Genomic DNA, 27,329 nt, shown 5'->3' on the forward strand with positions numbered 1-27,329 from the left:
TACAGTATGATACAGTATGTCTACAGTATGAATTTGGAACTCCAAATTAGGCTGTGGTTGTCACTCTTTCATTTTATTTCAATGATGGTAAAACAAACAAACAAACAAACAAACAAACACTGTTTTTACATATTTCATAAAAATCCTACAATTTATCTCTACAGAGAGTCACAATACTCTATTTCTGACCGAACTACATGATTGTGTATAGCTCCTTATTTAATTGTTTCAATTCAATGCTTAAAATGTCTTTACCGGACTGTCGATAGGGGGCAGCAGAGTGCAGCTGTTACATACAGTGTGCAGTTAATCACGACGACGACAAAGAACGTAAACAGGAAGATAGGAAAGGCACACAGTGGTTATTGCGTGTTATTGTCTTAATATTTTATTTTGTGACTGAGGATATTTCTTCAGACCTGCAAAATCAGTCAAAATGGGGAAGCGACAGCACCAGAAAGACAAAATGTAAGCGTGAGCATCAAACAGCTCTGAAACGGGCTTGTTTGGCCACCGTTAGCACTTAAGAAGCTAGTAGCAAGCTAACCCACATTAGCGTATTGAGTGTTGCGTTACTAACAGTTTAAAGTGTTATCGTTAAAGTTGTATCGTTGCCTTTGTTGTCTCACCTGTGTTTTGTTTAACCCTTCAGGTACATCACATGTACAGAGTACACGAACTTTTATGGAGGGAAACGAGCAGGTGAGCTGATTTTCAGACTAACTGGTTAAAACCAGCGTCTGTGGAGACACTGTTCATGTTATTTATTTATTTTTGTCTTTGATATAAGTTTATGCAAGTTTTTGCAGCGTGCGTTCAGATTAGCCCACTAAGCTTTAACACAGGCGTGTTCAGAAGGGTTTCGCCTTTAAGGAAAATCAATATTATATGCTGTGTGCTGTTTTGGGGGCTTTAGTTTGTTTAGCTACTTGAAATCATGTTCCTGAATTAATATTTTTTTTTATCATTGAGTCATATTTAATTGCACGGATTACAATATCTATAGTTAGTCGTTATAAGTAATGTTATAATTGTTAAGTTTGGCTAAAGTACTGTAAATGAACCAGAGCCTCTGAAGGTAAAAAGTGCTGAGGGCTGCTGTACTTGATCGGGGGTTTGTCAGTGGTTTTTAGTCCTTAAAAATGAAACTGATTTTTACTTGTCTTACATTCTCTTTGTGTATTTACTTTCCAGAAATCCCACAAGGAAACTTCAGACGGCTTCCCTTCGACCACTGCAGGTAACAGGAGACTCGTTTATTATGAGAAGAGGCACCTTAGAAAGCGACAAAAGAGTAAAATGATAGAGGAAAAGATAAGGATGGTGGTGAAGCCTGCTGTGATGTGTTTAAAGTGTTATAGTTTGGAGATGGTGGCACTGACAAAAAGAGAGGAGGCAAAGCTGAAGATGCTAGACTGTTTTAACTAGGGGGTGAGCAGGATTTGACAGGATTAGAAATGAACACATCAGGTTAAGTGATTTGGAGACAAAGGTAGAGAGGCAAGGCTGAGATGGAGATGATTTTAAAGAAAGAGCTGTCAGGGAGAAGGAAAAGAGGAAGACCATAGAGATGTTTTCTGGATGTAGTGAAGAAGGGCATGCATGTGTGACAGAGCAGGATGATAGAGAGAGGGTAAGATGGAGTCAGATGATCATTGTGGAGACCCCTAAAGGGAGCAGCCGAAAGAAGAACATGATGATGACGAAGAAGAAGAGGCACTCTAGAAAAAAAAATTGCCAGCCAACCCATTTCTAGATTTCTGCAAATTATAAAGAGCATCTTATAATATTAAAAGAAGGATGTTTTATTATGCAGTTGTTTGGTCCACTTGGGAACAAATTGTTCTCTTAGTACTGGCAGGTGACTTATTAGGAAGGGAAGGAAAATTGAACTAATTTTAAACCCCATATATAGAATCAAATCCTGCTATGTTCAGAAACTGCTTTTTCTTGTTTGTTTGTTTTTAAGGTACGTCATAGCTTTGTTCCCATCAGTTCATACTGACAGAGTATGACCAGGTCCCCTGACAAACATCTGGTTGGGCAGTTTTTAGCTCTTGTTCCCCAAGTTGCAGCTGGAAATGTTTAAACTCAAACTCTGTTCTCCATCCCAACATTTGCACGAGTCACTTATTTCTTTTACCTTATTTGATTAGTAATTTTTTCCCTATTGTACTGTTTAGATTTTTATTTATCATTACATAATTTTATTTTTATTCACTGATTGGTGCTTTTATATTGGTGGATATTGTACTTTACAGCATATTTTATCTAACCTTACTTTTTAAACATTTTAAGTTAATTGAATTTTTCCTAATTTAATTTGAATTCCTTATGCTAGGAATGTTTTTCCGTATGTTATTTGCTTTGCTTTGTTAACTCTTGTTATGTCTTTTTATTGTTTTGTTGTCATCTGTGAATAATTTTGAGCTGTACTGATCTGCCTGAAAGATGCTATACAGACAAACTTTGGTTAATTGATGAGCTGAAGTGAGTTTGACACTTGTGCTGTGACATGTTTCAGCTTGTCCCTTCAGCCATTTGAGTATCCTGTCTGCACTGAGGAGGGAGTCGTCTTCGACCTGCTGTGAGTAAATAATGTCTGATGCCTTTAAGTGTTCACATAACACCCTCAGTAGCCAGGCAGGTCTTGGAAGAAGATATTGGAAGAAGCTCTGAGTGTGTACTGTGAGGCAACATTAATGGACAGTTTTCAGTGTATTTAACCCCGGCTGGATTAGAACATATGCTGAACACATAACCTCCTCCTGTATGTTCAGAGTTTTGGTTTAAAATCATCCAGTAGTGATTCTTTTCCTGATGACATGCTCTAAGCATGATAAATTATATAGTCTATGCTGAAAGAATAGATATTATATATGCAGTTTCATCGGCTATATCTTATTTCTGCCACTTGATGAAGCTGTACAGAAAAGTTGCAGAAGTGCAAACTTTATGCGTCGCGTTTCAGTCATTAAGTTGTTGCAGTAAAAATATGTTTTTATGTTTGGTCCTGATTTGCTTCCAACTCTGTTTCTGGGTTTTATCAAGCCAGCTAACACAAAGGAAGCTTGGATATGTCACACTTGCCTTAATTCTGTTAAATAAAACCAAACAAATATCAGTTTTGTTTCAGTTTTGGCTTTTAAAGGTGATTTTTCCTTTTCTTTTTTTGATGATTTATCTGGTGTGTGACTTGACATCTCACTTGGCATAAATAATTTTGCACAACAAGATGTATGTCTTACATATTTTTGCATCTCCTTTCTTGCTTTTGGCATAACCTAAAAAATTATTTACTGTGTACTTCCTGTTTTTAGGAGCATTGTTCCGTGGATTAAGAAGTATGGTACAAACCCGATCTCTGGAGAGGTGAGGAGACAACGATTCCTTCATGATCTAACTGCTCCATAAGCTGCTCTCATTTACAGAAATTGTGGTTTTAATCATCCAACGCAAAAAGAAATAAACACAATTTTCTATAAAAACATGACCTCAAATATTAGCCGAGCAAGCCAATTATAAAAGCTGAAGGTGGAATTCAATAGCTTAGGGTCGGGTTAGCTTGACCTTGAGCTGTTTATAAATTTTAAATTCAGAAGAATATCAAGTTTTTACCGTGACCCTGCATGTCAAACATGTTATTTACTGCTAGCGGTCACTGTCTTACAATGATAAGAATAATATTTAGGGTAAGGCTGTGTATAACATGTTACTATCATCTTTATAAGCAGTTCAGCTCCTCTTTCATATTCAAGCTTTTATTATAAGTAAGAGAAAGTGCTGCTCACAAATACAGTGTTAATGCCAGACATTTTGTTTAAAGTTAATGAGTATACTTATCAGTCATGAATATATACAGCACATCTTGATGCATTCTCAATCATGCAGTGAAGTAAATCTCCAAAAGTTGATTCTGTTCATCAGGATGCAGCGTTTTCAGTGGGAGAAACGTTTCGTCACTCATCCAGGTGACGTCTTCAGTCTCAGCTGACTGCAGGTTTCAACCTTATAAACAGTGCATTTGCATAATGACTGAAACCAGCCCACTGAAGGAACAATGGGCTGGGAGGTCAGTTCCTTGATCATTAATATGCAAATTCTCATGACCATTGATCAACAACCACTGAACAAAGCCCACTGATCAATGGCCATGAGTACCGTTCACAGAGAGTTGGGGAATGGCTGCAATCACAGCATTGTAAGATGGCAAAAGATGTACCCTTAGGCCCCCTCCTCGATTCAGAGTCTTTCCCTTTTCACATAGAAGAAGTCGCTTGGATGACTGATGATACGTTTCTCCCACTGAAAACGCTATGTCCTGATGAACAGAATCAACTTTGGGGATTTACTTACCTGGATGATTGAGCATGCATCATGAAGCACATCTCTACAATTTCCCCCATGTCACAGCTGGAAACTAATCTCTGTAAGATGATCCATTTGTGGTTGTACTTGTAGCGCAAGCACTGTTGTACAGTTTGAGAAGCAAATTTGTTCTTTTCCTCCACAGAAACTGGAAGCAAAGTCCCTCATCAAACTTAACTTAGCCAAGAACAATGATGGTAAATATGCTTACGCTTTGATGCACCTGAGGCACAACAAAATGCATGTAGAAGAAATTTAATGCTGTCATTAGCCCAGTTTGCCAGGTCATAGTCACTGAAATCCTGCAGGCTTTAGTTTTCTTTTAAATCCACACTTTTCTTACTGCTTTGCTTTGTGTGAGGGGAACCTTAAAAAACAAAGCTTGACTTAAAAGGGGTTGGAGGAATAAAAATCCAAAAAAGCAAGTGAGGGGAGAAGATGTGATATAATTCAGCAGAGGATTGCATGAGGTACTCGTTGACTTCTTGAGTGGATTCAGCCCCTGGCAGCAGATTGGACTCTGCTGCTCAGCCTGCTGCTCTCTCACTTTTTTTCTTTGCTTCGTTTTGTTCCAGGAAAGTATCACTGCCCTGTTCTGTACAACGTCTTCACAAATAATTCTCACATTGTTGCCAACAAGGTCACCGGGAATGTGTTTTCTTATGAGGTCAGTGAACTCGTGCTCTTGCTGCATTGATCCTCATGATGATGCTTTTCAGACAGAAATCGATGTCTAAAATTACGCACATGGAGAAAGAGATGATATTGATTTTGGTCTTGGCGTGATACAGTGCAGATGCTCAGCCCACATGGTCTCACAAGATGCTGCCTTACATCACACAGAATTAGCTGTGTGCAAAAAATCTCTCTCCAAACAAAAAACAGTGTTGTTCTGTTTATTTTTACAGATGAATTCCACAAAGTGTTGTTCATTCAGTTGTAGTGATACTAAGCTTGTGTTAAACTTAAAGGAAACACATATAATTTAATTTTACCTGCTGCCCACGTTTGTTTTCCTTATGACCAACAGAGGCTTTTCTTTCTAATATTTCTGTTTTCATGCAGGCAGTTGAGCAGTTAAACATTAAGACCAAAAGTTTTAAAGATCTGCTCACAGATGAACCCTTCACAAGAAAAGATATTATAACTCTTCAGGTGAGATGTAGTTTCACGATTTTTATCCACCTACACAATGAAAGAGTACTTTTATTTGAGGAACAGAGACGTTGTTTTCTCTTCTTAGGACCCCACAAACCTGGATAAGTTCAACGTCTCCAACTTTTTCCATGTCAAGAACGACCTGAAAGTGTTGGACCCAGGTGAGCTATCAGTATTTTTCTGGTGATGGGTAATTCTCGCATTATATAAATGTGCTATGGTAAAATCATCCGTTTTCTCTTGCTCTTTCTGGCATGTTTCAGATGAGGAAAAGGCTAAGCAGGACCCAGCATACCATCTGAAGACCACCAATCTGGAGACGAGGGAGACTTTAGCGGAGCTTTATAAAGAATACAAAGGGGATGAACTTCTGGCTTCCACCATGAAGGAGCCGCAGGCCAAGAAGACGGACAAATTAAATGCTGTAAGAAAACCATCCTCACTATGATCCTTAAAGCCACTTTATAGCTCCTGGTTTCATCATTGCAAGGCTCCATGCGCAGCAATGCCTTTGTGACCATAGAATAGAATAGAATAGAAGAGCCCTTTATTGTCATTCTACATGTACAACGAAATGATGGGTGCTCCACAACAACTGTGCAGGAGTTAAATATAAATAATAAGACAACAGAATAAATAACAGACAGGAGCAAATATAAACTAGAGAAAGGCAAACACTGGAGGCCAAAGTGTTTGGAAGCAGTGCAAAGGACTTGGTCTGAGTAAGAGTCCGTGTGTGAGTGGCCTGAGTGATGAGGGCTATTCAGACCATGGCTCAGATTGGTGAGGTGGTGGGTACAAGGTGTCACCTATGTTGGCTCTAGTTTTCCTGAGACAGGAGGATCTGACGATGGTCTCGGAGCAGCAGAGGGCAGCCAGTGATGTTGGGGGCGGTGTTAATTACTCTCTGTTAGCCTTCCTGTTCTCAGTCGTGACCCTTGCGTACCAAACACCCAGGTAGGAGGAGCACACGCTCTCTAATGAGGAGCAGTAGAAGGCCAGCAGCAGCTTCTGGTCCAGGTTCTTCTTCCTCAGGACACGAGGAAGTGCAGCTGCTGCTGGGCCTTCTTTACCAGGGCGATGGTGTTGTGGTGGTGAGATCAGTGGACATGTGGATGCCCAGAAACCTGAAGGTGGAGATTCCAACCCTTCAAGATGGGTGAAGGGTGTTACTGCCATCTCTTTTATAAATGCCGACACACTAATTTATCTGCAATATTTAATACCAGTTAATATATTGGTCAGTCTCTAATTCAACGCCTTCACCTTTTGGGTGGACTTAGACATCTCATCTGCTGCTGTTATCTGCAGCTGTCTGTGTCCACAGCAGAGTTTAATCGCTAACTTAAGGTGATGTAGAGTCAAATGCCTGAAAAACCAAGTTGCTAGAAGTGACTTTAGTTAATAAGATTAGATAATATATTTGGACAGCAGTCTCATAGTAAGAGGGTCTTGGGTTGCTGGATGTTCTCTCTTTGCTTACATAGGTTTTCTCAGAAACTCTGGTTTCTCCCACCTTTGGAAAAACTCACTGCTGTTTTTAAACCTTTGAGCTTCTCATCTTGCTGCGTTTGGTTACTTGATTAGTAAACACCATCTTATTTGCTATGAGCAATGAATTAGTCTTATAGGGATCTTTGGCCAATATGATGCTGAATCACAAAGACTCATAAATGGTTATTAAGAATATAAATAATAATTTAAAAACTGTCCAGGCTCGGGTGTCCAAGCTTCTAAGCTGCTGAACGAAAAGTCCCAACATTTAGACCAGGTGATGGAAACTGAGCCACGTGCAGAAGTATTTAGACAAGGATGCACTTTTCCTCCGTTTTGCCGACACGGCACCACACTGGATTTGAAGTGAAGCCGACAGGATGTGACCTGAACCTGTTTCACTAAACTGTTACATTATTTTATGTCATATTTCTTTACTTTTGGACAAGCTCAAAACTAGTAATGAAGCTGACAGTTAATCAAATGTCATTGCTGAGAACTAATCTAACATAATTTAGGAGATTTTTCAGTTATTTAGTCACGTCACTGCAGCAGGTTTAAGAGAGCCTTCTGAACCAGGTGAAGATGTGCTAGTTTGACTTTGTCCACAGGAGGGAGCCAAATATTAGAAAATATATTCACAGTATTGTGGATGAGAAAACAAAAACAAACACCAGATAAAGCCCAGCTGTATCCAGGAACAGAAACAACAAAGAATAAAATATATTTACCGTAATCGTAAGGGAGATTGATGGATAATATTTTGCATGTAAAATATTGTTGATAAAAAATAACATCAGTGTCAGAACCAGAGAGAGTAAAATGTAGAGCATGTTTATATCCATTTGAAAACTCAACATATACATAATGTAACCTTCCTCCAGGCCTGCTCTCAGTCATCATACCTCTGGGGAACACTCGCACACACAGACCGATGTGTAACAAAGGAGGTCACTGGCGGTGATGTTACCGCCGTGACTGTGCCCTTGAATTACTGGAAGGATGACGGCTGATTCAATTTGAGCCGCAGCTACACCTTCTTTCTTATCAGCTCTCCTTTGATGCTGCGCCGTGCCTCATTTTTACAGCACAGCTCATCCTTGGTCGCTCTCTGTGTCGAGTTCATAGTGACGCTTTGACAGCATCTGAGAGAAGAGGCAATATAGGTCAGACAGAGCGTGCAAGGTGAAGTCTGCACTTTCATGCGCCTTCACAAGAACTGGAGCAGAAGAATGCTAAGCGGGGACTGAAGAACAGACTTTTAGCTTTTGAAATCCATTTTCACTTCTCTGCTTTAATCTTCAGAGTTGTTATTCTTTCACTTGAATAACTCTAGCTGCCTTATCACATGTTTCTGGTATTGTTAGGTGTATATTACGATCCAACAATTGCTTTCTACTATAATTTAAGCTCAGATAACTTCTCTGGTGCTCCGTAATTATAACGTGATAGAAATCTTTCTGTTCTCGGCTCTTAATCATGCGGAGCCTGAAAAAGCTCACACGCCCTTTAGAGCAAACGAGGGGGCCATTTGAGAATGAAGCTGGAAAGATATGACGAGTGGAGAAGACGCTTCCTCAACTGGTGGATGAACCTTCAGGCCTTTTTAATGAGGAAATATCTGCCCTGGCTGCCTCTGAGCTCCAGGGATTATTTCACAGTAGAGAAAAATGTACAATAATGAGAGAAAGTGATGAGGTTTTTTTAAGTAGGTAATAATTACATTGTAAAATTTTACATATTTTCCCTGCATCTAGAATAATACAAAGACACTAAAGCAGCACAGAAGCTTGAGATCCACATACTGGCTTTTTTTCCATACCTGTGCCCCTCCCTTGGGACTTAAAGCAGGTCATCCTGAATCAGTAGGTCAGTGGTTCATTCCCCAGCTCCTCCAGCCTGCATATCCAAGTGTCCTGGGGGAAAATACTGAACCCCAGATTATTCTGCCACCATTGATGTGACTACTAAAAGGCTGTTCTTGCACATTTGTTGCACCTCTGATGTTCTATATAATTCTCAACAGATGGCATTAAACAGCCTTGAACCTGCCAGCTTCAGTCCTGTCAGATTATACCAGTTTATGTTTATATGAGAATAGTGCAAATACTGCATAGTACAGGTGACATGTCAGCAGCCTCATGTGTCCTGCCTCCTGCTAGCTCTGCTCAGGTGACTTACAAACAAAGAAAAGTAGTAGTTTTTCCTGGTGTGTGCTACGTGTTTTGGATATCACGACTTTAATCAAGAGTTGTGCAAAGTTTATGTGTAACAATGACTTATGAGTGTGTCCAGTGGTCAATAAGACTAGAAAAGTTATTTAATGCTGTTACGACCCGGCCCCCGGTTATGTTGCGAAACGGCTCAAAAGCTGCAACATAAATATGGAGAGTAACACCAGAATTTCAACTAGAAGAGGTTTTATTTTCAACTATGTAACAAGTTAGGTAAAATAGCTGTTACCACTAAGACGAAGGCTAGTGTGTCTACATGAAAGCCTGCCTCGGGTATGCCTTTATCCACACCTGACTAGATGTGGTCAATTAGCAACAGCTGAACACTCTTGCACTGCCACTGCAAAGAGATTAGGGGCTGCAGAGGGGCGTAACAAGTGCCACATGATAAAGATGCTAACAACACCCCCAGAATTTAGCATTAAGTAAACCTCTTGTCTTAATCATATTTATATTCAGCATCCTTTTGAGCTCTATTGACATATGACAGATCGGCATGACTTTTTAAACTTTTATCTTGTTCTTTTTCCCCCCTCAGGCTCATTACTCCACAGGAAGAGTTTCTGCCTCGTTCACATCCACGGCTATGACTCCTGCCACAACACACGAAGCAGGCAAGTGAACACATCACACACACAAAGCCTCCACAGAGTCCCCGTAAAAACAAATGTTTGGCTCATCTTCAACCTGCATTCATTCAGGGACGACTGGCTGCCCATGTGTGCTCTTTTTATTTATTTATTTATTTATTTTAAAAAGGAAAGTGCAGCTTCACGCTCACACGGTTTAAATGCAGCTGCAAGTGGGAGCTGCTTATTTCGACTGTCGTTTTCTTCTCCTGTCAGCCGCTGAGCTGCTTCATGAAAGAGATTTGCTGTTATGCAACTGTATAGTAGGTTCAGCACACTTCAGAAAAGGAGGACAATGTTTGGATTTAGTGACCTAGTTCAAGTTTCTGAGAAGGGATGAAATGGCTTGAAATATATTTATACAGAGCTCTTTATTTAGCGAAATACAAGAAGGGATTTGTATTTATTTTTTTAAACCAGTGTTTCTAGTGAAAAGCTAAACGCTGATGTTTAAAAACGGCTTTTTGATCTGAAGATTGTCAACAGGAGAAAAACACTCAGGCATAAATCTACATAACAGCTTTCCCTGCAGACGCATGCAGACTCTTTAAAGGTCAGAGATCTCACCTGTGCCAACATCAAGCTGAGACTCACAAAACAATCAATGAACTCTTAAGATTGTTTTTCAGAATAACTGTTCCCGCTTGACGTGCCAGCTATAAATGTGAAATATTTTCATCATATGCACGTCAACTAAATTTATATTTAAACGTGTTTTACAGACGCTATTGCAGACGACACTGTGCGTTACCAGTATGTGAAGAAAAAGGGATACGTACGCCTGCATACAAACAAGGGAGACCTGAATCTTGAGTTGCACTGTGATAAGGTAAGAACGCTTGTATTTACGCATGAACAGTAGGAATAATTTGGATGGTAATTGCTAATCGATAAGGTGGAAATAATTATAATAATCTGTGTTATACAATGAATAGATTTCAGCCGTTTAGCGTCGTACGTTTATTTTGAAAAGACAAGAAACTGAGGAGAAAGTGTGCAATTCAGCAGGTTTTACTGTTAGTATAGTAACAGTCCTCATTGATGTTTTCTTATGATCATTGCAGGACAGAACTAGAAAATAAAAGCTCATTAAAATTTGTAGGGTAAGTCGGGGGTTTCAGTTCTTAGCAGTTAGCACAGGAAGGACTGTGGGAAAATAAAAATATATAACTTTTTGTTTTTGCGGTGCCAGCTAGGTCTCTGCAGGCATTGAGATTTTGTGAGTTGTTTTTATCTCTGTATAAAATCTGGACGTAGCTCTCAGGTGGGAGAAATGAAGCAAATGCAGAAGTGCCGTAAGCACAAGAACAAATGGGTGAGTGACATGTGGGCGTAAGAAGGTGGGACTGGACATGTTTTCACTTCTTAGCTGTCAGAATAACGTATAATAAGGTGTGTAGAGTATGCACACACGTCAAGTTTGCAGTTTTTGTCGAACATGTTCCAAAGAAGCGAACATTTTTTTTGACAGTTATTAAGAGACTAACCAGGAATCAAAGTTTAAGCTTTCAGCTTCTTGTCATAACATTTTAAAAACCACCGGCTTAAATGGAGGCTGGCCATAAACAGATGTTCATTGAGACAATGGACCAAACCACTGCATTAGGCTACATGAAAACAATGTGGAACCTGAAAGGAGCAGATGGCTTCACTTGGATATTAGCAATCCTAACTGCCAAAACGAATAGTTTTACAAGTGCAGCCTGCGAGGCTCTGATTCAGGTGACAGGGTGATTTCATTCTCCGCTGTAAGGTTTTCAAATGAAGTTTTTCCTGGTGCATGTGTTTAAATAAATAGCTTTTAGGATGACTCACCTGAAACTGTGAAAATAGACAGTGTCCCCACCTCACACTTTGCCAAACTTGTGTCTTGGCAAAGTGTTCACCCTTCTAAGCTTAGACGTGGGGGGCTCCTGAGAGCCAGCGTGAACTCCAGGAACATATTTCTTCCCTGGTAACCGAGCGCCTCGTGCGTCTGGTTTTCATTGGCTTCTGAGCTGTCGAATCAGAATAATGAAGGGAAAGTTGCAGCAGTTAGACAAACCTGCCCTCTGTGCCCCACATCCTCCTCCACCCCGCCTTCCTCCCCAGTGGTTTCCTCACAAGATCGCAGCTCTATTCGTAGCCTGCTGTTTATGAATTAATAAGAGCTGCTTCACTGTCACATTCAGTCACACAGACCCAGATCCCACCTCCATGTAAGGTTTGCTCACTCAGCCTGCCCAACCCTCGCTGTCCGCAAGGGGGTGGATTTTTGTAATTGTCCGACGGAGCCTGCGCTTCAGTCGCCCATGATATCAAAGCTTTATTATATTCAAAAACACCTTTGAAAATGTAAAGTCAGATATTTTTGTCTTTGAGTGTGAGTTTAAAGTTAAACAAGACGCACAAACAATGATGACTATTTATTCTAGTGAAGTGGATTATGTGGGACCTATAAAATCTCAGCTGCAGACAAGTAAATGTCTGCAGCTAAAATGTAAATGAATTGAGTAATTTTAATGGATTTATGCTCCTCCGCTCTTTCACATTACTGCCTGATTGCATGGCAGCGTGAGCGAGTCTGTAAACACGTGTGAATCAGGACATTTTCTACTTTTCCTTCTTGTCTGCGTCACCAAATGTTTCCATGCTGACACCAGCTGATTGTTGACAATTTTAGGTACCTAGGCATGTTTCTAAATTGAATTGCATTTTAGAGACTCGCAAAGTAACGCAAAAGCATGCACGCTAAATTAACCATTATTACAGAGCAGCAACAGCGAGAGGGAGAGGACTTGCAGACGTGTCTCTGACGCAGGAGACTGGTTAATAATCAAAGTTAAAGCACTGGGGGAAGAAGGAGGCTTTTATATTGATTTGTTATGTATTTATTCATAGAGGTGGTAGTAATCTGTTGAACCAGACAGCTTGTCCTTAGACAACTATTTTAAGACGTCCTTTTCAATTCCAAAAATCAGTTTTATATCCAAAAATATAGAAATAAATTACTTTGTGTGTGTGTGTGTGTGTGTGTGTGTGTGTACTTAGTGGTTTAAAACAATAAGCCTCTTTGTACCAGAGTGCTTGGAAAATCTGGGATTTATGTTAGAGGGAAAAGGAGCCAGAGAGTTGATCACCCCCAGCAAAATCAAGATGTATGTGGAAATAAGACCAGCAGAGAGCTGTTAAAATAAAGAGGTTTAAACGGAGTATTTTATAAATCTGGGGAAACCACCAACCGTTGTTGCCGGGCCGGGGGTGTGTGTTTCTCTCGCACGAACACTCAGAGAGGTGTTCCTCCAGGCTGTTGACATTAATAACGGTAGACCTGACCGGCGTCATAGTCAAAGCCACGCCTTCTGCTCGGGGCTGTGTCGCCGCCTCGTTTCACAGACTACCAGTCAGTCAAAATTAGCGCCTGACGCTTGGTGTTTTGTAATGATTTACAAGACGTCTAAAAGTTTCATAACCCAGGAAGCACCTTCAATGAACCATTTTATTTTTCAACATTTAAATCGCTCTGTTGTAGATGTGAACTAAGCCTGCTTTCTCGCTACGAGCCCTACTTCATGACAGACTTATGGGTACAACAAACATTTTGTAGCAGGTCAGGCAGAGCTGAAAATGTGCCACTCAGTTTGTTTATGTGAATGTAAAACTTCACGCTGACAGTAACTGCTGCATGAAAGCTGAAATACAGCCAGTTCAGTGTTTTCTGAAGCTCCAATAAGAGAAGTCAAATATTCACATGGAGGATGGAGTGAAAGTACACTTAGCTCCATAAGTACTTTTTTTTTTTTAACCATGCATAAAAACGGCTGCAGTTCCTGAACAGGAAGAGCAATATTTTTGTTAAACACGTCAAAATAAAGCTGAACTTCAGAACAAACATTGTGTCATTGTCCAAAAGTACTATCATGAACTTGAAAAATGCTAACAGGTTATGCAATTATGTATATGTGTGGGAAAGAAAACATATATTGGTATATGACACTAGTTTGACACAGTGGGCACTTTTTGACTGTTCGTGCTGGCACTTATCAAATGAGTGGCGATAAAATGAAAAGTATTGATCTTGCAGTGAAGAAGAAAATCACAAAGCTAAGCACCTGCGTTATTTTTCCTCAAGGTTCCCAAAGCGGGCGAGAATTTCGTCCGTCTGTGCAAAAAGGGCTACTACGATGGAACGATCTTCCACAGGTCCATCCGGAATTTCATGGTAAGGAAATAATACCTGCTTAAAACACCTTCCTGCTTTTACCTTCCTCCACTAAAGCCACCAATTAATGCGTGTCTGGATTGAGCTTTGAGACCTTTCTCTGTGATTCACAAGTTCCTTTCACAGATTTTTAAATCAATGCAACTTCACTGTATTAGAGGTCAAGAGTTTGCAGAACATGTGCAGTGGTCAGGCGCTGATGCTCTAATTACTCATTAAAAGCTTCAAATTGGCTCTTAAACAGACAGCTGATGGAACTGATGGATTTCGAAATTATGGTCTATGCTCGGCCTGCTGCCTTTTAACTGAAATGTGGAGGATTTATATTGGCTTAAACAGTTCACATTATGAAGAAGTCAGGATGACCTGAATATATCTGGGTTCATCCTCCACCCCTGAATAATTAGAATCTGTGTTTTATTACATTGGTTTTTGTTGTAATCATGATAGACTTTATTTGCGTCTCTTCAGCTTAAGCTTTAAACACAGACCGAGAATATGAGGCAGCAAGTCTGATCAGCCGTCATCTGTGTATTTCAGAACTGCTGCTTCCATAATTAAAGTGGCTCTGAGTGGACATCTGGTCTCAAGAGGACCGTTACCTTTTTCATTCTGTCCTGTGGCGTTCATTCACACTGGCAAGCTGTGAATTGTTTATACGTAATTACACTGCCACTAGCGCCTTCAGCTTATCCTCCGCAGCCCAAAAGGAGAGGAGGCCTCACAGAGAATCATTTCATAGCAACAAACACTTTAAAATCTGTGGTAGTGGCAGTAAAAGCACTGTCACTATAAAGCAGGACCTGTGAATCGCTGAACATCCAGAGGTGGTTTTACTTTGAAACATGAGAGGCACAGACGTGTTGAACATCAACATGATGCAGCCGTCTAATAATTCAGGTTTAATATTAATTGAATAATATGTATACTTATTAACTGTATTAATGGGGAAGCATTACAAGCATTGCTTTTTGTCGTCTTTTGCACCTTTTTAAAGCTCTAACATGGGAGACCAGTACACTCGAGACGGTGCAGTGTTTGTTTGATTCCACCTTCATGCCACGAGAGATCTTTTGCATTAAAAAAACTTTATTATTATTTGTGTTGCACTATTCAACGAACAGTAAAACAGATTCTAGTGAAAAATAAAACAGTTAAAACAGCAGCAACAAAAGAGCCAATCAGCAGTAAGGAGGAATGAGAGAGGGGGAAGCAGGTTAACAAGGGTGGCAGAAAAAGCATAACTGCACGGCTGGCACACTGGGGCGTGCATAGCATAAACCGTACCTAAAACAATATCCTGTTTCCACAAATTATGTTTGAGCAAACATGCTTCTGCTCTTTGTCTTCTCCCTTTCCCTGCAGCCGTTCTTTTCTTCTCTGTCCCTGGCTCCTTTTTAGAACATGGCTTCAAAGGCAACAGTGCAAAATGCAGAATAATCAGCTGCCTGTGCTGTTAGAAGAAAGTCCAAAAACAGTTGATTCTGTTCATCTGATCACCATTGATCGGTGGTTGTTGATCAATGGTCATGACAATTTACATATTAATGATCAAGGAACTGACCTCGCGGCCCGTTGTTCTTTCAGTGCTAGTTTTAGTCATAAGGTTTATAATGCTGGAGAAACCTGCAGTCACCTGAGACCGACAGCATCACCTGGATGATGATGAAACGTTTCTCCCACTGAGAACATCCAGATGAACAGAATCCACTTTTTGGGGATTTCTTTACCTGGATGGTCGAGCATGCATCAAGACGTTAGAAGTGTTTTCTGCATGGAAGCACAGGAGGCCCACTCAACAAAACTGTGCTCCACGGTGATGCTGGTGGTCAAAAGTTCAGAAAGCTCTTTAAACAAGAACACTAAAGAAATGCAGAGAACTGTAGAAGCACTCATAGGAACACCGGGCAAGTTTACAATGAACAATAGGGGCCAGTATCCTGGAAAGCTTTGAGTCAGGCTTCTAACAGGGAAACGTGACCCCAGGTTGGGTGTTTGGCAAGAAGGGAAACTTTAGTTTTGTCAATTGTGTCGTTTATCGCATGTTTAAAAACTGATGAAACATCCAGAAGCCTCCCATCCAAAAGATAATCAATTTACAGTCACATTTGGGGAAGAAAAACACTTAAAAACGATGTATCATTTGTTCCTGTATTGCAGAACAAAACCCTCATTTAGTTTTTCAGTGTGCAGCAGAGGAAGCTGAGGTCACCCAAAGGTCATTTTTTCTTTTCTTTTTTCCAGATTCAAGGAGGAGACCCGACTGGCACAGGCACAGGTAAGATTAGCACTGCACTTAAACTACATTTTGAATTCATTTGAGTGGTTGAATCATTAATAGTCCCTTTTTGGAAGCTTTGCGCAAATACTGCAAGTCAAGAGTGTTACTAAATACGGGAGTACATGCGTACAAAGCAACAGAGATGATGTGGATAGAGGCGGCTGAGGGTAGAGTGCTGAATGGGGCTGTGGTGAAACACCAGTCATCTAGCATATGCTGTAATTTTCCTGCTTTTACAACCACTTTAAAAGCAAAAGTGTAATTGACTGCTAGGCCACATGTAGTTAATTTCCTGCCTTCGTGTCGTCGGAGCCGATGTGAGAGTTTGCAGCACAAAGTGAGCTTTGTGTCTGTGGGCGTCTCTGAACTCTATGCAAAACACATCCAGCATGACAGATTTATAGAGGTGCAGAATTTCTGGCCTGTGGGCAAAATGTTCCTCGTCACCTGGACTGAACAGTGTGTGCACACAACTCCTTAGCAGACCTTCAACCGGACTTAAAGGAGGGATTCTCTGCAGTGCTTAAAGAGGCCGTTCATCCAGAATCAAACTGGTGTGTTTTTCCCACTGGCTTGTAGAGCTGTTTATCTTTATAGATAGATTTATTATCAGTGGGTCAGTTTTGGAGATATTGGCTCTAGAGGTGGGTATGCGTAGATTCATGTGAAATATTTTCGTTTTCTCACAGCTGTACGAGTATGTAAGGCCAAACTGCTACTGACTCACTTCCCTTTCTCAGGATTTTGTTATTGTCTGCTAAAGATATCACCCCCCTAATGAGGAAGAGGGCAAACGTTGCCTCTGTCTCTTGCTCTCGCCCGGTCTGTATGCCTTTAATCCTTTGAAAGGCTTTGAAATTTTTAAAAAAGAGCATTTAAAATTAAAAGGTTCAGCAGCAGTGTCTCTGTGCAGAAATCATGACACGCTGAAGCCATAAAATCCACAGTACTTGCTGTTACAGTTTCATGTAGGAAGTGTTTTCTTCCTGATGTCGTCATCCACCAATCAAAAGAAGCAGGCAGCAAGTTAGCAATAAAGGTCAGCTGAGGATGGACACCATTAGGAAAGAGTTGTTTTTTAAGGGCTGAAAACCACCTAGCCACACGCTTAATGGAAAACATTACAACCTTTCTTTTCCCCTGTTGAGATTCTTTTGTTTCTGTAAGGCTATTAAGACAGACAGTAGGTTTCAAGTACGTGATTGTTACTTATCTTGGCAGATCCACAGTGGGCAAAGTATTCCTCTAATCATTTTTAATATTCGGATATTTTTGGGATGGCCTCTGGCATAGTGTCATATACAAGCCTGTTGCTCCCATCATAAAGAATAATAAGCCTCGCCAGCCTCAGGAGAAAAACCCATTACACTGTCCCTAAATTGAGACTCTCATCATGGGTAGATACGTCATTTTTATTTGCAGGGTGATACAGTTGCTCGGTGTGCTACAAATAGTTACTGTTCACAATACTTTCGTGTGTTTCCTTTGAGTAATCGGATCATGATTTCTGGAAAGACGATCTGTAAAACATTTTTTTTAAATATAGCTTTTTTTACTGCCTGCAAGCAAATGCCATCTTGTTCCATTATGTTCAAGAAAAGGCAGACGACTCTACAGGCGATATCTCCAAAAGGCATGAATTAGATTTTGGGTGAACTGTTCTTTTAATAGTTCCAAAGCACGTTGTAGGGTGCAGTCTAGCATGCTGTTTGTATAATAAAATGAACTGTAGGGAAGGTTTGGAGTGCGACTCTCAATCTGTTGTTTTGCTTTGGCCCCTTTTGTGGAAACCAAAGCAGATGTGATGAGTTTCACATGTTGTTTAATGTGAAGTTTTCTGAATATCTCAAATACAAGCATGAGGTAAAAAAACAAAAACTAATTGTGTATTTTAAGGTCAAAATATTAATACTGTGTGTGCATGGGGAGGTAGTGATGTTAAAATAAGTTATTAGGTCATGTTGGAGTGCTTTCCTGTCAGGAGTTTCAGGAATTGCTGAAATGTTTTGAGCGAATCTGTCTTTTTCACTTCCTGTATATGACATTCAGCTAACTGCTCACTGTAGCGTTAATGCTTTGCCAAGTTTTGAAAAGCTTCATTTATCTAAAACCCTGCAAGATCAGGTGCTTTGGCCAGAGCTGATTTTTAAATACTGAACCGTGAAATCGCAGATGCGATAAAAAATAAAAAGAATGTTTATTAGGCTGAAGCTGTCTTCACGTCTCTTCCTTCTTTCCTGTTTAGGTCGAGCAAAGTTTAAGTTTGTACCATTGATTTAATTTGAGGAATATTTGAAATTCCCCACAGAGGGATTTTCACTTTAATTTAATCGTTAACTCGCTGGTGGGAATTAATTTCTCCCTTGGCCCTCCTCTCTCGCTCACCTTCGTTTACGATCCATTCGTAGCGAGGTAAAATGTCAGCGACTTTATAAATTATACAAAAATGTCACCGGGGGAACGTCGTGGCTGCAGAAGCCTCTAAAGAATTGATTGGTTGGTTGTATGCATCGCAAACACACTCACGGGTACATATTGTGCCTACGTGGAGATACACACACACACATACACCAGCTGGCAGCACGCAGGACAGTGAAACACATCTCAGGGCGACAGATCCTTTCCCCTGTTGGGAGCCAATAAGCCCCTGCAGTGCGTATTCCTGTATACTCATTATGATGATTCTTAATGATGAAGTCAGTCTGAATAATGATTCACAGCTGAAGGCTCTCAACACGCCTCCGTGATCAAGGGCAACTGGGTCTCTTGCCTGTCTCTCTCATGGTGCAGGAATCTGAATAAGTGGTACTGGCAGAGCCGCTAACTCGAGTTGTTTTCATACAAACTAATTTGATTTGTTACTTTCACAATATAAAAATATAACACGCACTTATGTGGAGCTGAAAGCTGAAAACAAGACTTGGACATGTTTCCTTTTTCCTAACAAACGTCGAAGTTGTTTTTCCGTCCACGTTTCTCACTAAAACCCTCGCGTGTCCTCGAGGCTCGACGTGTCGCCTTCTGTTAAGCATTTGTTGATGTTTTTATTTTTGAAACCTGCGTTGCGTTTTCCATCTGTTTATACCAGCTAGCAGTCTCCTTTTCCCCACCCTTAGGGCATGTCAGCTGTGGATCAGCGAGAAACCACAGTTTATTTATACAACCGTGTGGGTCTGTGGATAAATGACAGGCATTTCTTTACTGTACACACATGACCAATCTGGTTAGGAAGCTCAAAGTGCACTTTTCATCCTGGTCATGGGACACTTGATCGGTTTGTTTTCCCCTCAAGGATATTTAAGGGAGCGTAGGAGTTTGTCCAACCGGTCTATATGTGTTTTGTGGACTTGGACTCGGTCACTGTGGGGAGTGCTCTGGGAGTGTGGGGTCATTGTTACACCCTGCCTGGCCCGTGTACAACCATAGAGAGAGTCTGGCTCACATTGGCAGCAGTAAGTCGGACTCTATCCCAGTTAGCCAGGACTGTCCTCTGTCACCAGCTCGGTTAATAGTTTTCACAGGTTTGTTCGATTACATTAAACAACAACCTCCAGCTCTCACTGGGGCGCTTTGCAGCTGAGTGTGAAGCACATGGGATGAGAAGGAGCACCTCCAAGTCTGAGACCATGGTTCTCAGGCAGAAACGACCTGTTGGCCTAAGTGAAGGAGTGGAAGGGAGTCAGAGCTGCTACTCCTCCACATCAAAGCAACGCGTTGAGGTGGTTTGGGAATCTGATTAAGATGCCTCTGGGGCTCCTCCTATGAGAGGTGTTTCAGGCGAGTCAGAGCGGGAGGAAAACCCGGTTAGGAAACCCTGGGGCAGAACACACTGGAGATATCATGTCTTTGCTCAGACGGCTGCCAGCCCCAAACTGGACCCGGGTTAATTTAGATTTACTTTCTAAACGAAGAAAAAACTCGTTAGGCATACAAGGGCTTTATTAATTCCTCATGTTACAGCAGTACAAGCCTCAGCAAGAAGAAGTGAACTAGAGTATATTAAAAAAAGAGATACGAAAAAGTAGTGCGCAAATTAGGAAACCCCCCCCCCAAAACATAAATATAACGTTGTATGACCATACTCAGTCTTTCTAAAATGTATTACGAAATCATTCACTCACCATGTATTCTGCATGATTTGGGCTCCATATAGCAGCCATGCTATAACCAAAACCAACTTTGTCCTGGTGGGGAGGAGGTCACCGTCCACCCACACAAACACAGCTGAGTTTATTTCTCTCTCTAAAGCGTGAAGAGAGAATATCGGTAATTATTTAGCCTTCTGTGGTTAATGAGTGGATGGATATGAGAGAGAAAAGTGCTATATAAATATATTTAACTTGCTTGCTTACTTTTTACCTCAGACTTATATATCTTCAAAATGTGAATAGCGCTCAGTAAACACCGCCAGTGAGCCAGGATGCTTAATCCCAAGACCATGAAAGCTGGACAGCAGGATGTACAGCATCCGTCAACAGTTGCTGCTAACATGACCCAGTGTCTGCAGTGTAAAAGGTTTAGCCTGAGCAAATATTGAAGCTTTACCTGCAGAAACATTTTCAGCCACGTTACCAGAGCGCAAGAAAGTGTTAAAACTGCACGTCAATTAGGACTCTGAAGCAAATATGTTATTAAGGACTTGACTGTTTCTGTTGTTTTCCATCGTGACGTAATGTTTTCTGTTGTTTTCCTTCTCTCGGTCATTCTTTCTCCATCCTCAGGAGGCGAATCCTTCTGGGGAAAACCTTTCAAGGATGAGTTTCGCCCCAACCTATCCCATACCGGCCGGGGGATTCTCAGCATGGCAAACTCTGGTCCAAACACCAACAAATCTCAGTTGTAAGACATATTTTTCCTAAACTTAGAACAGTTGCCCAGAAAGTCAGCCGGCAGGGAATTATGTTGTGTTTCGTCTGTGTCGTTGTCTCTGCTGAGCGTACACAGAAACTCGTGTTAACAGCACAGCCATTAGTTCCTTTTACTTTCTTGCTGTTTAGTGTTAAATATCTGTTATAAAAGCCAACTGGGGCAAATTTTGTCACAAAAGAGCTCTCTGATCATTCAGCTAATATTCCACAGTTCCTTGTTTCCACTATTTCCAGTCTTTTAAACCTCCCTGCTTTAGCTTTTTTAGCCTGTGTGTATTATTGAAGGGTATTTCTCATATTTTGTAAAATAAGACTGGCTACTATTTCCAAAACTTGTGTAACTTTTAAAAAAAATTCTCCCTCCAGCTTCATCACATTTCGATCGTGCACCTACCTCGACAGGAAGCACTCAGTATTTGGAAGGTAAATCTGCCTTTTAAGTGTTATCATATTCACTGTATGTGTGTACTGTGTCTATGTGTTTATTATTTGGGTATGAAAGGCAACAGTCCTGCATGTTCTTCCTCATCTCTCCATCTCTCCTCTCATATTATCTTTCATACACGTGGTCCCAGTACTCTGACTTCTAAACTGACTTCTGGTCAAAAGCGGTGAAAAATTTAGGAGATGCTGAACCTAAACTGATGGCTTTCTCTCTCGCTCTCCCTGCTAAGCGAATGGTCGTCTTTTGCAAAAAGCCTTGACTGTTGTCTAAAAATATTCAGACTGCTTTTAACAGGCCGATTCTTTAGATGCTCAGCACACTATAAAAGCTTCAGTTTTAACCCTGCAAGCAGCTTTTTTTACCGCCTAACCCAGTGTCTTTGCACATTTAACTGAGGCCTAGGCAACCAAACCAGATCTATTTAGGTACTTTACAGAGGACACTGTTTCTGCAGGGTCATCAAGAATATTTATTATTGTTCTAGTACTGAACATAATGTGTTTGTTTTTAATTGATGAGGAAACACTTCATCTTATTAAATAACCTTCATGGGTTGCATAAATAATGTCGAGTGGAAAATTAAAAATGTCTAAAGAAACAGATATAACGCTCGTATTAATGATGTGCGACCACATCCTCAGTGTTTTCTGATTGAGGGGAATCACACTTTCAGACTGCTTCTTTATACATTTTAGTTTTTGTAAGTGATTAAATGTTTAGCTCCGTGATGGATAGATTATTTTTCCATCGTCTAGGGTCACGTTTAAAATGTCTTGTTTTGCTTGACCATAATGAATCGTATAACACGGAGGCATCACGTCGTGTAGTCTTTTTTTTTTTTTTTTCTCATGCGGCTTATTGGTTTCTTTTATTAGCATTTTTTGCAAATGTTAAGATTTTTTTTCTTCCTTTATTAGAAGAAAGACAGAAATTTTGGGGTTTGACATGCAACAAACGTCTCTGACTGTGTTTTAATGAGGGATGTTCAGATTTAGCGCCAGCACTCCAAACACACATTTTATTAATTCACTGCACTTTATATACAGAACAAAAACTCTGTCGGGCTCGTCTGGAGCTGGTACGTTTTCTGGGTTGACTTATGATATATTTTTGTGTGCATTATTTTTTTTCTTTATAGTACACAGTATACTGTTGTTGCTATGACTCTCTCTGGTTTTATCTCGACATGTTAGGTAGTGGAGCTACGAGACGGTGAATTTTTGTTGTTAATTATTTTCTCAGTTAATCGATTATTATTATTAATCTGCATGTGAATTCTGGCTTCACAATATTTTTTTCCTGTAAAGTGACAGGATCGTTTTATTGTCAGAAGTATTTCAGATTAATTTAATTTGAATTCACTAATTGATGAAGCGTTTTTTTTCCTGTAAAAATGATTAGTGGGAGTGCTTTGTGTTGTTGTGTTTGTGATGTTGTGATGATTTGTCATTCGCTGGATTAGCCCAAACACCTCTGTGTTATTTTATCTGGCAAATGATTTTATTTTGAAAATCGATTATATAACGCTGGTTCTTTGTACCTTTATATAGAGGATGTTTGTTCACATTGCAGGTACCTGTTGTGCAGACAGGTGGGATCTTAATTTATACCTTAATGTAAATTTGCAAAAGAGGCTCGAGCTGGAAGGCCTAGAGATAAAAACAATGTGTCGGGTCACCGGGAGGTAGGAAAAAAGTTAAAAGCGCTACACTTTGATCTGATGCCGCAGGTCAGCGAGTCATCAAGTGTTTGTGCTCATCGGTTCGCCTGAACGTATGAAAGCAGCTGGAGAAAGAGTTTGCAGTTTAAAGAGTGGAGTGAGAGCAACTTCTTGACTACGTCAAAACAACGTGACAAAGCTCGAGTGTTGAATCCAGTGAGGAGTGTTATCAGCTAAACCTGCAGCTCCTCCTGGCCTCACTGAGCTTTATCAGCGAGTCAGCTTTTTGTTTGGCTGCCTGGACCTAAACCTTTCCATTTTATTTCACACTCACTGCTCCCGGAGTCATTTTTGCCTGCAGAAACCAGCCTTTTAACAGAAAATCCTCAAAATGCTTCTGAATACCTTACATGCTCTGCACTAAATGGCAGACAGGGTTAGTTGAGTGTTTATCAGCCAAAAAGCCAGATTTTTCCAGCAGGAGTTGGAAGTGTCTAAAAGCAGAATTAATTGTAGTGAGTACTGGGCTTCGATTCAGAGCCTGACTCCATATAAACGCTGTTCTGTTTCTATAGGTTTAAACTGAAAAAGCAGCTGTTTGCTGATGTTCACAGCTTGTTTAGCTGTCCCCATGTGCAGACGATGTTCATTCACTAAGGAGGTTATAAGCTGCGTGACACACTGGCATCATAATTCATGTTTACCTTTTTGTTTTTCACGATGAGTTCATGTATATATATTTATTCTATATTTAATTAATGCTCGAATTGTTTTTCTGTGTCATCAGAGAGTTTCAGTATAAACTGTCTGTAGGTGCCATGTTTTCACTGATTACAGCATGATTTTAAGTGCTGTATAGATTATCTGATGTAAACACGTGTTTTATATGTGCATCTTGTTGAAACCACCAAATCAAACCCAGCTGCAAACCAGTGTGTAATTTCCACATCTCGTAGAGAACAGTATTCATTAATATTTATATAGTTTTACTTATAAGACTTAAAGTTTCAGAGCCCTAATGTAGAAGGATCAAGTTACAAATAAACTGTAAAATTAGAATATATTAACTTGAATTAAAGTATTTATTTTACCGCTCTGTGCACTAAATCCCAACAATTTAACAATTTTCTACAGCGTTAATCTCTTATTTACAATATTTTGACTATAATATTTTATCATCATCACTTGATGATGTCTGATTGGAGTAGGCAGTGCTCATAAGGATTGATGTGTGAAACAAGCACAAAGCCTGAAGCAGGAAGCTGCCTCTAACCACCATCTGAAAGCTGCGGTTTTAGGTTTTGTTAAGCCAGCTAACACAAAATGGTCCAGCTGTGTTGAACTTCCTTTGTCGTATACCTCTCAGGGGCCTGAGAGTCTCCACCTAAACTCTGAGTCGATTAACTGTGACGATGGGAAACTGCAGCGTTTCCAGTTCCAGAAAGGCTCATCAGAGTTTCTAATAAGCTGAAATAAATTTGCCAGTACAAAATTATAGAAATCCTGGTGTGAGGTTTGGTATCTGTAGCAGTCATAACCTTACAAATAAGATGATGATGCTGGCATTCATACAGCTGTGTTAGAAACCCACATATAGTCACTCCAATGGTCAACAGGACGAGCAGGGGAGCAACTGAAGGCTGAATGCAAGCTAAAGAAAGAGTTTTACAAATCAAGTCAAGCTCGTCCTCCGTTACTGACTCGCGATGCCGATAGAAGAATCCCAGCTGATGGGTTTTCATGATGAAATAGGTTCCCAGCCTTAATATACATCATCATTGTGTAATTGCACTGTGCTGATCCATAACACATGGATGTATGAAACATGTCGCCCGTTGGTTTGTGAAGACTCGTTTCGAAGTGTTCTGAAACTGGACGTGAGAGGCGTCAGTCCAGGAGTGACCGAGCCCACACGTCAGTCCGGACAGTGACTGGCCATTAAAACAGCTGCAGGTTAAAGTCCTGGAATCTGTTGGTGTTTACAGGTGTGATATGAATCGACTCGGTACCATTATCAGTCAGAAAGGAAGGTTAAAGTCAAACACCCTCCTGCAGTGGAAGGTGAGCGCAGGGCAATCACAGTTCAGCTCTCTTAATGTAGATGGATCAGCTCATGGCGATGTAAGCTTCATCATGCTCCTCTCTCTCATCACATCACTCTTAACATGGATGTGTCATTTAAATGGTAAAACTGGGAATGAATTATTCAGCAGTCTGAGTCTCTCACGGCTACATTTTCATGATATGTTTTATGACGGATACGATCCTCTTCCTGGCAAAGGTCGGCATGAGGGGACCTTTGTCAGGACTCGGCAGTGTATAAAGTGAAGGACGTGTTGTGTTTTTTCTCTGTTGCAGGGTGGTCGGTGGATTTGAGACTCTCACAGCCATGGAGAACGTGGAGAGCGATGCCAAAACAGACAAACCAAAGGTATGAAGCAGTGAGGTATAAGGTTGGCTTTTGCTTGTAAATGTATGAAAAGACGTATCACTCCTCAGGTTTGTTGTATGTCAGATTTTTTACATGTTAAATGGTTGAGCTGTAGTTTTAAAATGAGTTAAAGTTTCTGGATTGGAAACATTAAAAGCAGCTGAGGAGAACAAGACTCCACCGTCATGCCACGGATACACAGATCATCTGAAGGTCAGATACCAGGACTAGAAACGATGCAGGGAGAGTTCTGTTTAACGTAGTAAACAGCTGTACACAACAAAGAAATCCAGCAGCAGTTTTCCAAGTTTACCTTAAAGTTAAATCAGTGAATAAAATTTTTTGCATTTAATGCTTCAATGTTTGTTCCACAGTCGGAGATCAAGATCATAAGCACGACAGTGTTCGTGGACCCGTATGAAGAAGCTGATGCACAGGTTTGGATTTTTCTCTATGACGTGACTGTGAAACCATAAATATCTTTAAAGTAGAGGCGTTTCAGAGGGAAACAGCTTTGTGCTGTTTTCAAACTTAAGAATTTGTGTTTCTGAGAAGTCTAGAATCCCCTTATCGAGTTTTTAAATGAAAATGCCAACTGTGTAGATAAAGTAGTTCCTGTGGGAGGGGCTTAAGGTGTACAGGCGTGTACAGTGTGGCACTTGGGGGTTGGTTTGCTTGTTGCCCAATAGTGATGGTGCTAACCTCTTGAAAAGTTTGTTCTTTTGAGCAGTTGTAAAAGTTTGTAGTTTTTGTTCAGAACCATCACGCTCTGCCTCGTTTGGCTGGTAAAGATAATTCCCACCTCTGCTCGAGCTCGAGGCCTCTCACACAGTCTGCGCCAGCACTGACCAGCGCCACAGATCACATTGGTTTCCTCTAACGTTCTCCTTCAGATGCCTCAGGATCGAGAAACTCTTGTGGTGCAGAGCTCAGTAAAAAACGATTTAAAAATGATGAGGAGCTTGCTCCTGTTCTCAACAGGCTACCTTCAAGCTTGAAAACTGTAGCCAGCTCTCATCGCCGGTGATGATCCTCGAAAGTCGAGTCAGTTTGAAAAAGAAGCGGACTGTAAACTTCAGAATGTGCAGTGCAAGTAGTCAGCATGGATTTCTAGTCAGCAGTCTAAAAATAGCAGCTGTTTGGACACGACTGAGATGTTGACCTTGAACAGGAGATCGGAGGAATGTAAAGCAGATAAGCTTTTTGATTTTTATAGGTCTGCTCACGGAGTGTCAGGTCACAGCTCTTATATTGACAAACCTGGCAGCCCTGGGTCAGAGTGATTATTCAAGCTATCCTGTGAGTTTTGTGTGGATTTACATGATTTTTGCCTCTCAGATTGCCGCGGAGCGAGAAAAGGAGCTACAGAAGCAGGAGGAGGAGAAACAGCAGGCCAACATCGCCCTGAAGAAAGCCAAGGAGGAGCAGGCGCCAAAAACCTTCAAAGCAGGTGTTGGAAAATACATCAACCCTGCCACAATGTAAGGAACACACGTGAATACAGATGACTACAGTCTCCCCTGTGCTTTTAATGCAGACACGACTCATTCATATGCACCA

At 40.7% G+C, this 27,329-nt stretch overlaps 1 protein-coding gene across 1 annotated transcript in view; it reads left to right on the forward strand.

Annotated features, from left to right (window-relative positions):
• The first annotated feature begins 294 nt into the window (after positions 1–294).
• The window catches only part of ppil2 (peptidylprolyl isomerase (cyclophilin)-like 2), a 28,569-nt gene continuing 1,534 nt past the window's right edge, over positions 295–27,329 (forward strand). The window contains exons 1-19 of the mRNA XM_085295569.1: positions 295–468; positions 653–702; positions 1,195–1,240; positions 2,525–2,587; positions 3,321–3,372; positions 4,514–4,565; positions 4,944–5,035; positions 5,434–5,523; positions 5,612–5,687; positions 5,790–5,950; positions 9,793–9,868; positions 10,606–10,712; positions 13,995–14,084; positions 16,329–16,362; positions 21,087–21,204; positions 21,600–21,656; positions 25,697–25,769; positions 26,144–26,206; positions 27,108–27,250. Of these exons, the coding sequence (XP_085151695.1) occupies positions 437–468; positions 653–702; positions 1,195–1,240; positions 2,525–2,587; positions 3,321–3,372; positions 4,514–4,565; positions 4,944–5,035; positions 5,434–5,523; positions 5,612–5,687; positions 5,790–5,950; positions 9,793–9,868; positions 10,606–10,712; positions 13,995–14,084; positions 16,329–16,362; positions 21,087–21,204; positions 21,600–21,656; positions 25,697–25,769; positions 26,144–26,206; positions 27,108–27,250 (1,475 nt within the window). The 5' untranslated portion in view covers positions 295–436. The remainder of the gene's footprint in view (positions 469–652; positions 703–1,194; positions 1,241–2,524; positions 2,588–3,320; positions 3,373–4,513; positions 4,566–4,943; positions 5,036–5,433; positions 5,524–5,611; positions 5,688–5,789; positions 5,951–9,792; positions 9,869–10,605; positions 10,713–13,994; positions 14,085–16,328; positions 16,363–21,086; positions 21,205–21,599; positions 21,657–25,696; positions 25,770–26,143; positions 26,207–27,107; positions 27,251–27,329) is intronic.

This window comes from Mchenga conophoros, linkage group LG12 (assembly GCF_057382185.1).
Source record: "Mchenga conophoros isolate Kocher_MC1m ecotype Shallow Benthic linkage group LG12, M_conophoros_male_GT1.1, whole genome shotgun sequence".
NCBI classification, from domain to species: Eukaryota; Metazoa; Chordata; class Actinopteri; order Cichliformes; family Cichlidae; genus Mchenga; species Mchenga conophoros.